The sequence below is a fragment of the Alligator sinensis genome, unplaced genomic scaffold (genome assembly GCF_000455745.1).
Source record: "Alligator sinensis unplaced genomic scaffold, ASM45574v1 scaffold569_1, whole genome shotgun sequence".
NCBI lineage: Eukaryota > Metazoa > Chordata > Crocodylia > Alligatoridae > Alligator > Alligator sinensis.
Genome location: NW_005841914.1, coordinates 2,114,279 through 2,127,987, shown reverse-complemented (window position 1 = coordinate 2,127,987; position 13,709 = coordinate 2,114,279). Strand labels below are relative to the sequence as shown.

General features: G+C 49.1%; 1 protein-coding gene across 2 annotated transcripts in view; it reads left to right on the top strand.

Annotated features, from left to right (window-relative positions):
- The window catches only part of MXRA8 (matrix remodeling associated 8), a 50,244-nt gene that overhangs the window by 19,788 nt on the left and 16,747 nt on the right, over positions 1-13,709 (top strand). The window contains exons 1-3 of one of the 2 annotated variants that reach the window (XM_014517538.2): positions 64-326; positions 12,495-12,518; positions 13,405-13,709. In XM_014517538.2, coding sequence (XP_014373024.1) covers positions 278-326; positions 12,495-12,518; positions 13,405-13,709 — 378 coding nt within the window. In that variant the 5' untranslated portion in view covers positions 64-277. Of the gene's footprint in view, positions 1-63; positions 327-12,494; positions 12,519-13,404 lie in introns of those variants that run through there. The other variant, XM_025198127.1, reaches the window with a different exon arrangement.

Sequence of the window (13,709 nt, the reverse complement as noted above, 5' to 3'; positions counted from 1 at the left end):
GGGAGAGAGTGGGTGGAGAGCGTGTTTGGAGGAATTGAGCAACCAGCATTAGGGAAAGGAGGGAGGTGGAGTGTGGGGGGGAGCATGTAGGAGGAGGTGGGAGTTGTAAGTTGTAGGTGGAGTAATTCTGTGGAATACGAGCTGCTGTCCATGGGTCCTTGCCTGTAAACTGATGAGGTCATAGTGTTTTCAAGTTACCAAAAAAAAAAAAAGAAAGAAAAAAGAAGACTTTGACGACTTGTTTTCGGGAGAGAGAGAAACGCGCAGAGGCTGAAGAATGGAGCAACTTGCAAAACTCCTCCTGTGGCAGCTTTTGCTTCTGCAAAGTAAGCGTATAGGCGATCAGCATCTTTCTTGCTCGTCTCTTATTGCACCTGGAGAGGACAGGGGGTTGGAGTTTACCTGGCAGAGCTCAAACTGTCATGTCAGCGGTTTGGTTCAGACTTATCTTGTTCTCTGTTTCTGGGGTGCAGGGCAGGGGAAGGCTCAGATGGGATAGAGGGATTGCTCCTGGCTTTTGTGGGGAGAAATGTTTTTTGGGAGGGGTGGGGAGGGGAGGCCAGAGTTATCCAAGTACTCTTGAGGGACTGTCCATGGTCTCTCCCTCTGAAGTTTGTTTCACAACCAGATGTCCTGATCTGTGGAGGAAAGGGCAGTGAATTAAAAAAAAACCCTCCAGCATTTTGCTCTGGGGCTTGAAAGGAATTAGAATTGTTTGCTCCCAAGCGGCATCGTACTTCCTGGGTAAGGGAGGAGCAATCCAGTGGTAATTTTGGGTGAAATATGAAAACAGTGTGTGCTCTGTGCAGGTAAGAGTGGTTTGCTGAGGATTGCTTTGCAGGAAATAGGCATAGATGAATGATGAGGGTTGCGGGGAGATGCACTAACTTCTTCGTGCCTTCTCTCAAAGTATTTTTCCGGAGAGAGCATGAGCTGCCCCAGTGCTCTGTAAGAGCCTGGGCAGTTGAGAAACCCCAGTACAGTCATACTGATGTGAAATGGCTCACGGGGAAATATCAGAGCCTCATACCCCAGAGCCCAGACCAGCACTAGCAACACTTTGGGCTAAGAAAAGCCAGGCGTGAGTGAGCATCGCTCATCTCTTTGAGGAAAGCACAGAAACACTCAGTTACTGCCAAACAGCAGAGCCTGGCACCTGAAAAGGATGAGTTCAAGATCTTTCGGGACCAGAGCACCCCGCTGCTATTCACAACCCCCCAGAGAGCCCAATACACAGTGGCTGTGGTTAACCAGACCAGACATTGCTATGTCCCTCAAGTCACAGATGCAATGGGTTGGATTGTTCTCAGTTCAACCCCTGGAGGATGGCTTTCAATCTCAGCAAGTCATCTCTAGTTTGTAGCACCTCAGGACTGGAACAAAAGGAAAGGCTGTAGTGAGCACATCAGGGCATGAGCAGAGTTGCATTGGATTCAGCACAGGCATCCAAGGGTGTGGTACAGATCAGGCCTGAGGTGTTGGTGAGCAGGAAGGGAAGGGGCATGTTTGAGGAGTGTGAACCAGCCGGATTGCTAGCCAGGAGATTCAGGTGCATTGGCAAAGCCTGAGGCAATAGCAGGTCGCACTGCCGTTCCTCGCTGGCAGAGCTGTGCGGGGGCTCAGACCTGGGGGAACAGGGCCACAGGTCAGGATGGAGGGGCTCTGGCAGCGGTGTGCGGATGCAGCTTGGAGGGGTGCCCGTGCGGGGGCCAGCCAAGCTATTTCCACAGCTAGTTCCCCTTCAGGAGGACATAACCACCACGCTCCCATTAAAGCCTCATTGAAGAAGCAGGGGGGAATGCAGGCCCCTTCTTCGGTTTGTTGAGATGAGGCTCAGAAGAGGAACTCCACCCTCAAGTGTTAATCTCGCACGGGGAAAGGCGAGCCCCGTTCGGCCCGGCTCTGCACTGCGTTCCCCGGGCTGCTTGCCAGTGTAAAGCGCACAGGGCTGAGGAGTGTTTACAAAGCAAAGCGAATATCTGAGCTGTCTGCGAGAAGCCCCTCCACGTCTGTGAGGGATCTGGCGCGCGGCGCAGCCAAGATGGCCATTGGCAAGGGCTTGGCCGGCTCCCTGGGCCAGCGAAGGGCTTTCACGTTCTGCCGAGGCTGCACATTTTTGTCTCTCTCCGATGGGCAGGCACGTTCCCGCTTGCGGGAAGGTGCTGGAAGTTAGAAGCGGATGGGTGGGGAAGGCTTCAGGAGTCCCAAACTCTCTCTCCAAAAGCAGGAGCAAAACCTGCTCTTGAGAAATTCGAATCCAGGAGCTATTTAGGGGAAGAAAAAGGCCCTTTCAGTTGGAGACTTAAAAGCATCAGCCCAAGCCCTGGTTTCACAATCAAGTGTCAATGCACGGAGGATCTTAATCCAAGAGCCAGTCCAGCGCTTGCACTCCAGGCCATTCAGAGAAAGGAGCCGAGCAGATGATGCGTGCTTCGGCCTCCGGGATCCAGCACTTTGCATCGCTCACTGTTGCCCCCAACTGGCTGCCCTAAAACATGGGCAAAAGTCACTTCCCTCTGTTGCGTCAGCTGGTTAATAGAGCTCTTGCCCAACCTGAGCTGAGCTCACTGGTGTTGCAATTGCTACCACAGTGCCATAACCCATAGTAGCCCTGCTGACACCCTGTCAGGTCCCAGCAGAGCCAGCACGAAGCTGCTACTGTTTTCCAAGAAAGCATGAGATTAACTCAGTAGCAGCTCTGCCGTTTGCACTGACTTTGTAACAGCTCTAAAGAGGCTCTTTAAAGGCTTGGTGGGAGGCCATGATGAGGAAAGTGAGGAATTTGGAGTTTGCACGAGCTTCTTTCAGCACCTGACAAACTCCCGTTCCCCCCTGCCAGACTGTAACTCTCCCTTCCCTGACACAAGGAAGATGCAGTCTCCGTTTTGGAAAGGGGCTTAAATGCTTAGAGCAGAGGGTCCACAGTGGGAAGAAAGCACCACCATCCTGGGTCCATGCACAGGTGTCGAGCAAGCAGTGCTCAGAAGGGGCATGCTGGGATGGTTAAAGCAGGGACCAGGAAGGAAGGCTCCCAGGTTCTGGTCCTGGCTGTGCTGTCACCTGTGTCATCCTGGGCATGTCACCCATGCCGAGGTTTTCTTCAAAGCCTGGGGTGAAATGACTGCAAGCCCTGGGGCCATCTGCTTTGCTAATCGTGCCCAAAGTGTTCCAAGTTGGACGCCCCATGACGAGGCAGCTAAAATCAGTATCTGTTTTCAGAAGCCTGGGCCTTAACATCTGTGTGGCTCTGATTCCTTGTCTGTACAACAGGAGTGATAACACTTCATTCCCAAGGCCATTGCACTGCGCTTTGAAGCGGTAAAGCCCTGTGCAGTAGATGATTCATATTCCCGTGTCCCTTGTTCATTGGCTGGGCTGCCGTAGCATTCAGATAGTTACGCTACCCAGGACCCAGCTCTGTGGCCTGGAAAATGGGCAGTGAGATGGTCAAGGAGAAAGGGACTGGAGGAAACTAGGAGCAGGTGGGAGCTGGAGGCTGAGCTGATGGGAGCTGGGTTTCTCTGGCAGAGTGGTGGTGCTGCTGGTTGTACAAGGCTGTATGCCTCCTCCGTCACCTCCTGAGGTCACTGGCAAAGTTTCTGTGGACCTTGGTGGAACAGGATCAGAAGCAGTGTGAATAGAGAAGGCAGAACCATGTCCTCGCTTGTTTTGACAGGTCATGGATATACATGTTTGCCAGCAAACCCCCTTGCCAAGACTACACACCCTGCTGCTAGCCAGGTTTCTTGTGTCACTCTAATACCTCCTGCCAGTGTCTTTTATCCCCTGTTGTTAGTCCTTGGTGCAACAGAGCCCCTGGTGTGTTGACGAGCTTTGAGACAGGCTCTCAGTCAGGGCAGCAGCCCCTTCTCAGCATTGCAGACATCTTCAGCATGCAACAGGGATGCTGTTCAATGAGCGGAGGCGAGAAGGATTGTCTCCTATTTTGGCTGCTCAGAGGGTAGAGCTGAGTGAGCCATGGGGAGATGGGTTCATAGGAAAGTAGGGCTGGAAGAAGGGACGCCATGAGGCCATCTAGTCCAGCTCCCTGCTCAAGGCAGGATGGTTCCTGACTAAGCCATTCCAGGCAGCGCCTGCGGAAGTGAACTTGGGTTCATGAAAGCTAGTGCACTCTCTATTTATATGCGTATCTTAGTTAGTTAGTCTATAAAGGTGCCTTTTGACTGACTTCAGACTAACACAGCTGACTACTTCTCTATCATCCCAGCCAAATGTCTGTCTAACCTGGTCTTGACCACTTCCAGACAGGGAGATTTCAAAAGTACTCTAGGTCGCCTGTTCAACTGCTTGACCATTGTCATAGTCAGAAAGTTCTTCCTAATCTCCAACCTAAATGTTGCCTGTCTTGTTTAAAATAAAATATTATAGATTGGTTTAATATTCTTATTAAACCAACCTATAACTGCCCTACGCTTTCAGTAAAGATTTAGAGAAACTATTAAGCTGCTTTATGCAATCAGGTAGGCGAAACAATAGCAACCTCTTTCCCACAACACCCACCACAAAAGAGACAAGGGCAAGGCATGTGTTTCAGAGACTTGGCCTCTTGCTCCTTGTTTGCCCAGTTTCTTCTTGGCCTAAGAGTAGAAGCACCATATAGGCCTCCCAGCCAGTTGCCCCTCACTTCTGGGACTGCCCCTGTTGTGTAAGGACATGAGGCATAGCTGCAGGGGTCCCAGGGGTTGCCCTCGTTCATGAAAGGTCAGATTCCAAATTGCAAACTGTAATATATCCACTGTTGCCTATTCTCACGGTGCTTGGCTTCAAACCTTCGCTTCTGGAGCCCTGCAATTATAGCAGAATATTGATGTTCCTAAAGGAAAACATGGTTCTAGACCCACAGTTACAGAGCAAAGCTGGGAAACATGACCCCTTCTAGCCAGAGAGCGAGTATAAAGAGCTGTACATTTATTATTTTGCTTGTTTAGAAGCCAGCTTCATAAATGTGTGTGCCTTTCTCGGGCTATTTGGATGCCTGGAGTGGGTGATGCTGGATTAGCAGGCTGCACTTTCAGAATATCTCTGCTTTCCAGAATTGCTAAACAAACCTCATTAAGTTCCAGCGTCTATTGCTCTCGTGCAGATTACCAACACTCATGATATTTGGTGGCGTTCTTAGAGCCCCAGGTCCCTGAGGTTCATATGATAGGACTCATGATAAGTCTCAGCTTTCATGTTTTAATTTCTGGCTTCCATGGCTTTAGGAAAGAGCTGGTAAAGGTAACCTAAATGCTCCCTAGGGGCTCAGAAGGTACAAAACCAGCGTCTATTGCTCTCGTGCAGATTACCAACACTCATGATATTTGGTGGCGTTCTTAGAGCCCCAGGTCCCTGAGGTTCATATGATAGGACTCATGATAAGTCTCAGCTTTCATGTTTTAATTTCTGGCTTCCATGGCTTTAGGAAAGAGCTGGTAAAGGTAACCTAAATGCTCCCTAGGGGCTCAGAAGGTACAAAACAAAATACTAACCCCCCCCCCCCCCCCCCCCCCCCGAAACTCCTGATTCTAAGCCAATCTCATGACTTTCAAGAGTGTGACCCTTGATTTTGGACTACCTTGGGTAGGGGGTGCTGTACCAGAAGAATAGTGCTGCTCTTGCTTACACCCTTGTCTCATTTGGCCTTGCTGTTCTCATTGTATCCTGCCCACATGTCTGTCCTAGTTTCCTCCTGTTTTTGGTTTCCTGCCTCCTTTCACACTGCCCTCTCAACCTGGATCTTGGACCTAGATCTCTTGATTATTGTGTAATGAAGCCTCTTTCAAATCATTGCTAAATAATAGAGACAAAAAAAAATCAACCCTGTATTGTTTGTCTTTTTGGAAAGGATGGAAAGCATCAGGGTCCACAACTCCATCCCAGCCTGCACTTTGCAAATGGATTATACTGAAATCCAAACACCCCTGATCTTTTGGGGCTCTGGATATTGTGGCTTGTGCCCCAGGCCAGCTTGGGAAATCTTTGTTTTCCAAAGACAGGGCATGCCCACCCACTGGGCTCTGCCCTTTGCTGGCCTAGCTTGTGTTCCTAGGCTGGGCATTTTTACATGTGGTCTCGATGTGGCACTGGGCACTTTTAATTAGCAAACCATGCTAATTAAAAGTGCTCATGTGTCATGCGTATCAGCAGTGCAGCGCATCCCCGTTCTGATAAAATGGTGGTGGGGCGCTTTGAACTAAAGCACATCAAACATGTTTTATTTCAAAGCTCACCGCTGCCATTTTCTCAGCGCAGAGATGCTCTGCGCCACGGGTACACGTGATGCATTAGGCTGCCAGAGCATGGCAATTTGCATGCTCATGCAGACTCAGTTAATTGAATCTGCTCCAACGTGGAGTGTCAGAGCAGGCTCCCTGAATGTGTGTAAATGTCCCAAGTCTGTGGCCTATCTGATTCTAAGGGTTCCTGGTTTCACCCTTGCCTTGATTTACCAGATTGTACTTGACTTCTTGTGTGCTAAATAAGCAATAACTGAGGAAAGCAGGACTTGGGGATAGAGCCCGTTTGCTGAGTGCAATTGAGGTCACACACAGCAGAGCGAGGTCTGGAGGCAGAAGACCCAGAGGAGAGAAAAGGGCTGGGTTTTTTTCCTCCCTTTAACTGCCAATTTGTGTCCAGGATGCTTGGAGCTCAGTTGCTTGAATTCTTGTCTCTTCCTGACAAATGGCGGTCCAGAGACTTTCCAGATTCTCTGGGTTTCTAAGCCAAGCTCTGGTTTACGGCTGAGCCTCCTCTACATTTTTGCTTGACGATAACTTGATGTCTGTGTTAGGTCCCCAAGGCATCGAGGGAAGCCAGTGCGATCGACTCTTCTCTTCCGTCTCCTGGAGTCAGTAGCCAGCTTGGCCCTCGATGTCACAGGACAGTGGCCTCCAGCATGCAAACTCTCTCAGTGGAAAGGGGTTGCACTGTAGCCATCCTAGTCCCTGGGGACTGGCCCACCATAAAGCTAAAGTAAAAACACTGTATTCCCCGTTTCCCCAGATGTTCTTCAGTGATTGTCACCTGTCTCAATGGCTGCCTGGCACCAGGGATAGGTTAAGGAAGACCTTCATGCTGCTCTAGCTTTTCACGTGGTGAGGGCAGTCCAGAACCACCCTCCAGAATCAGACTGGGAATGCAAAGGTGGCACGAAGTCACCCTTCTCTCTTTCTATCCTATATCTGGTGCTGAGCTCAGCACAGGCACCTTAATTTAGCCTAATGTCTTTGACTGCATCCGTACTCAGTGGTGATCCCCACCCCCCCCCAGCAAATCAGTATAAATAAGGTTAAAAGTGACGCTACCAAGGCACAAGTGTCTGCTTTGCAGATGGGGAAACTGAGGCACAGAGGTGAAATGACTTGGCTGGCTACCAGAGTGCGAGTGATAGAGCTGGGGAGAGGACCGGGGAGTCCTGCTATGCAAGCACTAGCCCTGGCTGCTGCCTTCCCTCTAAGGAGCTCTCATAAGGGGCTTTAGTAGGTGAACTAAAGGGAAGCTGATGGGGACTTTTCCCCCAGAAGCTGTTGCTCTTGCATTACAGACACTAGCATACCGCAGCCTTGTTTCACAGAACAGCCACGTTCTGAAGTGTGCTGCAGAAATGCACGTGGCCTGCTGACAAGACTAAGAGCCCGTCCTGGCAAAAGGCCCTTGTGTATAGAGCTGAGAGTCAGGGCTTGGGTGGTCCTTATCATGCCAGTAGGTAAACCCGGCATAATAAAATAATCCAGAGCTGTGGGGGCTGCGCTATTCTTAGCTCAGGCATGGGGCAGGCCACTGGCTGGAGCACAGGGAGGTTTTCCTGGTTTAGAAGGCTTAGCTGGATGTCTTTGTCAGCTGTCAGATTTATAGAGCTGCATTTGGCCTCCATGTTTTTTACATTAAGTTGAAAGAGGAAAAGGGAAAAGTAAATGCATTCCTGTTGCTCGGCCACGAGAGGATATTCCTGCGGCACCCAATCAATCCCAGTTAATGAGCAGTAAAATGAGGTGCGGAAAGCCCTGGTTACGCAGCGAGCCAACTTGTAGCCGTTCTCCCCAGAGACACAAATTCCTGCGCCGCCCTGGCATGATGTCACTTCTCTTGCTGTGGTGTGAGCAGCAGTGTGTCCCAATATGTCAGCCTTGCAGTGCCCCCCCAGTACCTGAGAGTATCACCTCGTGACAGTGGGATGACATGATGCCTCCTCACACCTGATGTGGCAGAACCCAGTTGCCCCATTGCATGTTATATGTCAACCCTGTTGGCTTCAATGACTGGCCACTCATTGCAACTCTGGGAGCACTGGTCTCTCCCACTGCTACGCCAGGTCTGTCTCACAAGGACCAGGGTCAATAGTGGCCATTAGAGTGCATGGCTGAAGTCTGTCTAGGTCTAACGTCTGTTCAGCCCTTCAGTTCACCCAGAGTTATGGTGAGGTTGTGATGTAAATTTAGGACCATCACAGTAATTAGAGTGTGGTCCAGTCATGCAGCATGGACCTAGTGCTTAAGAGATTTGCCCAGTCCACAGAGTGAACATGGATTGAGGATTTAACCTTTGTGCCCCAGTTTGGTGAAAATGATCCTTGCAGTGATACTATGAGGTTTACTTTATCCAGGTCTTGAAAGCAAGTTGAGATGCTCAGGCAGAAGGTGCTCTAAAGTGTCATGTAGTTCTTGCCTTAAGCTGTGTTTGTGCCCTGGCTGCCCAAAATGAAGAGCCGTAGTCTTATCTTGAGTATCATCAGGTGCTTCATAATCCATGGCTTTGGGCCTCCAGTGAAGGGACTGCTCTTTCTTTTTGGGAATGTGGTGTCCTTTTCTTTTCTAGTGCGTCAGGCTACACCAACACTTTCCCAATGGGTTTGTCCTCTCTGTAAAACTGCAGCTATAAGTGTAGCAGGGTGACTTCCATTTGGAGACTTTCTGAGTCGGACGTTTGCATGGCAACTGTTGGCCATTCTTCTGCCATGATGTCATTGCCAGTCCTTTGTTGGATGACGGAAGGCATAAGAACGGTTTATTTTAATAAACGTATATTCTGTGGGTGTGATTAAAGAAGTGTCATTTTGGAATTAATGTATTCCCCGTTGCAAAGAGTAAATTCCAGGGCTGAAGAGAAAAATGCAGCTTTTGTCCGGCGGGTATTGTGCCCATGGCATGAGTAGGACAAAGCAAGTGATTTTCCTGCTGTAACCCATTTTGGGGTTGAATGGTTAACAGATGGTTATGGAGAAGAATGATGTCATTGTGTTCTCAGCCTGAATCCTACTTTCAATTTACAATGTCTGTAGACCTCCCTGGGCCATCCTACATAAAAGGCAGGAGGTTCTGGGCCAGTCAGCAAAGTAGCTGTTCATATCTCAAGAAGTTCGCTCCTTGTGGATCCGAGTCGCGTGGACTGAGAAGGCTGCCCGTGCTCTGAAAGTCTGTGCTGCATCAGACTGGATATACAAGGGGGAGAGATTTTCAAGGGCATGCTCCCAATTTGAGAAGGTTTGTTCTCTGAACGGTGGCAGGCGCCAAGTCTGAAGTGGAACAGGTTTCTCCGCTATGGATATGGCGCTTGTCCAGAGGATTCTTGCTCTCAATATCAGCTTTCCCTTCTGTGGTATCACAGGACTCATCTAATTGAGTCGGCTCCAGCACTGGTGCTGCTAGCTCTCCTGGGAGGGGCCAGATTCAGTCTGGGAGGCCAGGTATCTTTTGACCCGCCCAGTACAGTGGCTATGCAGCCTTCCCTGCTTGTCTCCTCTGGATCAACTCTGACCTGAAGGAAACAGGATGGGAGTTGAGTCTCCAAGTTCACGCGTCTCAGCTGGGGGAATGAAGTTGGGGCCTGCTAGGAAGGAATAAATGTGAAATTACCAACCTTTTCACACAGCCAGCAAAGAGCACAGTCCTGAGAAGGATTTAAACTGGCGTCCTAGGAAGCAAAGGCTCCATATTCTACTGCTAATTCCACAAGCCACCCAGCACCTCCTGGCTGCTAAATGCCTTTGCTAATCCACTTTTCCAGTGGAGCCCCCTGTTGAACCTGGCCCATAGGGCCACAGTTGAGTCGCACATTCCTACTGACCACTTGTGAGATGGGTGGGACTTTCCCCTCTCACATCAGAGAATGGGGATCAATAAGGACATTGAGATCAATGAGGACATTGGGTGTCCTCATGTGTGAACCCAGGGACCCCTCCAGCTCCAAATGATCAGCCGCAAGGGCCGCACCGAGCAGACTACATTCTTACCATAACCAAAGGCCTCATTATCTATTACGTAGTGAGTGTGGCAGTGCAGAGTACCCTAAACATCTGGAACGAGTGGAGAGATCCCAAGCTGATGGTCATATTCCAGTTCTGTTATGATCCCGCTCTCTTGCCAGGGAAGATTTTGGGCATGCCTTCTCCTGGCACCTTTTCCTGAGACCTCCCATCAGTGGGAGCCTTCGACTGCTCTCTTGTCTAACCCTGTGCAGAGCAGGTCTGTGCGCTGCATTGACAGCTGTGCCAGCAACTACCAGCAGCTTGTCTTTGCTGGTTTTCCTGCCACTGCTTTTGGTGATGGAGCTGCTATGTTGGTACCAGTAGAGGAACCTTTTCAGGGGATGGTCTTTTTCTGCTGTCTAAAGCAGTTCTTTGTGGTGTGAGGGCCCAGGGGATAGTCCCAGTAAGTATGTTCCCAGAACTGATTATAGCCCTGAGCTGTGAGGCTAAGCTGTAGCTTTCATTATGTAAATCTATAGCTGGGAAACAACACTTGAGCAGACTATGGCTGAAAGGGCGCCTGCGGCTGCCCCAGGATGGAAGGCCTAGTAAATGCTTCAGAAAAGCCAATGATCTTGTGAGATCACGATCCCTGGTCATTCCACTCTGAGCACCCTGGTTTCCATCTTCTGAGCTAAAGGAGAATCGCTGTGAGTCATCTCTGAAGTCATATCTTTTCTGTAAGTTGCAGAAATAGAAGTAAGGAAGGATGAAGTTACCCATTACACTTAGACCATACTAAGGGCACTAAAAATGCAAACATCTGCACACAAAAGCTCATTAACTCATCTTTAGTGCCCTCTGAGTATCTCAAAGTTATGCCACTTGAGGGGAGGGTTAACTCTGGACCATGCTACCTAGCTCGTGTTAAGGTCAGCTCCACAGAGATAAAACGAGCAATCTGCAATCCTCCAGCATCCCAGAATGCACTGTTCCCAGGGCAGCAGGGGTAGAGCCCAGGTATCTTGGCTCCTACCCACACCCTTGCCCTCCCCCATAGTGGCAAGTCAGAGCTGTGAAGGCAAGAAACAGTAATAACCTTTAACATGGAACTGCTCATAGAACAGGCTAATTTTAACATTTCATGTTTCACAGACTTAATATGATCTCAGTGTAACGCGTAACTTCACCCTATCGTAGACGCACATTTAGGGCCTGATCGTGAATGTTTTCTCATCCCATTGCCTTCACCTCACAGGATTAGACCTCAGCTGCTGCACTGAACCTGTTGATTCACTTTGAGATGCTTATATGGGCTGTGAACAAATATACCAACAGAGCATTTTAAAAGGGTCGGGGTCTATGACTTACTGCTTAGTAGCCTGCATCCACTGAACGGATGTGTTTTGTCTGTCCACTCCTATGCCAGTGCGAGTAGAATTACACTGGTGTAACTGGTGAAAGAAAAGGTGTAACATTTCAGCCGTTTAGCTCCACTAATACTGTAAAGAAGTGAGCAGATGGAACAGTTGCATCATTTCAGGGTGATCCAAAGTAACCTGCTGTAATTAATAATGATTGTTCGTCTTCCTGATTAGATTTCTTTTTTAATCTGGTGACTACTCTACAGAATTAGGGTATGCAGGTAAGTGAGCATCTCCTTCTGTACGACCGTTCAAGGGGAAGAGTCAGCTGGATTATGAAGGGTGGCCTTTAGAGGTGAATGAATGAACAGGAATCAATCCCTGTTTCTCTTCTACTGAACAAATGGCCTAGTGGGCATCTGGTGGGAACAGTGTTGCCACAAACCAGGTGAGCGGGTCAGTAGTACATTTCCAGTTTATTTTATTCCTTTTGACTAGCACAGAAACCAGGGGACGGGTATGTTGAACAAAAGGGCATACAGGAAATGAACAAGATGGGAAGGCAGGAGCATGTGCTATGGGCAAAGTGTAGGATCATGGTAAACTCTCTCCTCATTTACTCTGGTGTGTCCTGTTATTTGGGAAAATCAAGGCCAAATTCTCTCATAATCGTGATCTTGTCTCATGCATTTACTGCCACTTGCTGATTCTTTTGTTGCTCTTGTCCTGCCTTAGTTCTTTGGGTCAGGAACTGTCATCGATTCATTTGTGTAGCACACCGCACAGGGTGGCCCAACCTGGCTGGGAAAGCTTTGGTGCCACACATTACTTTACAGTATGAATGAAGAAGAAATGAAGGGAGGTTGTAATAAGGAGGAGCTTCTGGATAAGATGTTTCAGCCATTTGTTTTGTGAGTAACAGTCTTTTTTTCTCTTTTAAACAGGGTCTGTTGTTCATTTGTACTCCGGTAAGTGACATCCTTCTATTCTGCCTTATGGTTTTGATCATTAGAAGTGTTGGGACCAACTCTGCTCTCATTGAATGCATTGGGGTTTTACTGAGGACTTCATCGGGAGCAGGATCTCAGCCCCATGCAGAGGAAAGGCCTCCTACAACTGGAGGTTAGGAGTAAGAAGGGCAGAGAAATCAGATAAGTCATAGGTGTAAACTGTGGGCTAGAGTTCTCTCTGTGAAGCATCTGTGCTTCCCTACAACCTGAGTCCAGACCGAGGGTTGATTTTACTGCGATTCGTTTAGATGTTGTTCAGACAGGTCTCATTAAGGATCTCTGAACCTTCTGGTATTGGGAGGCTGGCAGAATGCTTTGGGCTAAATTTAGAAGCCATTTGAAAATCGCGTCTTCCAGTGTGGGAGGAGGAAGGGAATGGGGAAGGTCTGCAAATGCTCAGCACTGAAAGTCAGGGCCTTTGTTGAAGCACTCAAGTGGGAATTAGGCATAAATGTAAGCATGCAGTTCTTCAGACCTTGGGCCTGATGTTAAGCTGTATGGCAGGCTGCGGTGGAAGAGGGCCCTGCTTACTGAAGATAACAAGCAGGGAAGTTAAGTCGGTGAAGCGAGAATTAGAACAAACAAGGGAATAGGGGAGAGGCAAATATGGAGTCAGGAGGGGCTTTAGAAGCACATCATTGCATCAGAAGCCTACTTTGCTAAGATTGATGTTGCCTTAAAATCCATAAAGGACATCCTGCTTCCCCACCCTAAAACAAATACCCCATAAGGGATGATCCTGCATTGAGTAGGGGGAACGATATGACCTTGTGAGGTCCCTTCCAGCCCTGCTTTCCTATGATCCTATAACACCTCTTTCTCTTTCTCCTGTCCTGGCTCACAGTCCCAGCTGACTTAACAAACCCAGAAAGCGTTGTGGTCTCTGTGACAAACATCACTGCCCCAGCGGGGTCCCAGACTGTCCTGCCCTGCAAGAGTTACCGCATGGTCTGGACCCAGGACCGTCTGAATGACCGCCAGCGTGTGGTCCACTGGGACCTGTACAGCAACTATTATGGAGATTACAAGTCGGAGAGGCTGTGTGATATGTACTCAGCTGGGGAGCAGCGAGTGTACAGCTCCTACAACAAAGGGAGGATATTCATGCCCGAGAACGCATTCACAGATGGCAACTTCTCACTGGTGATC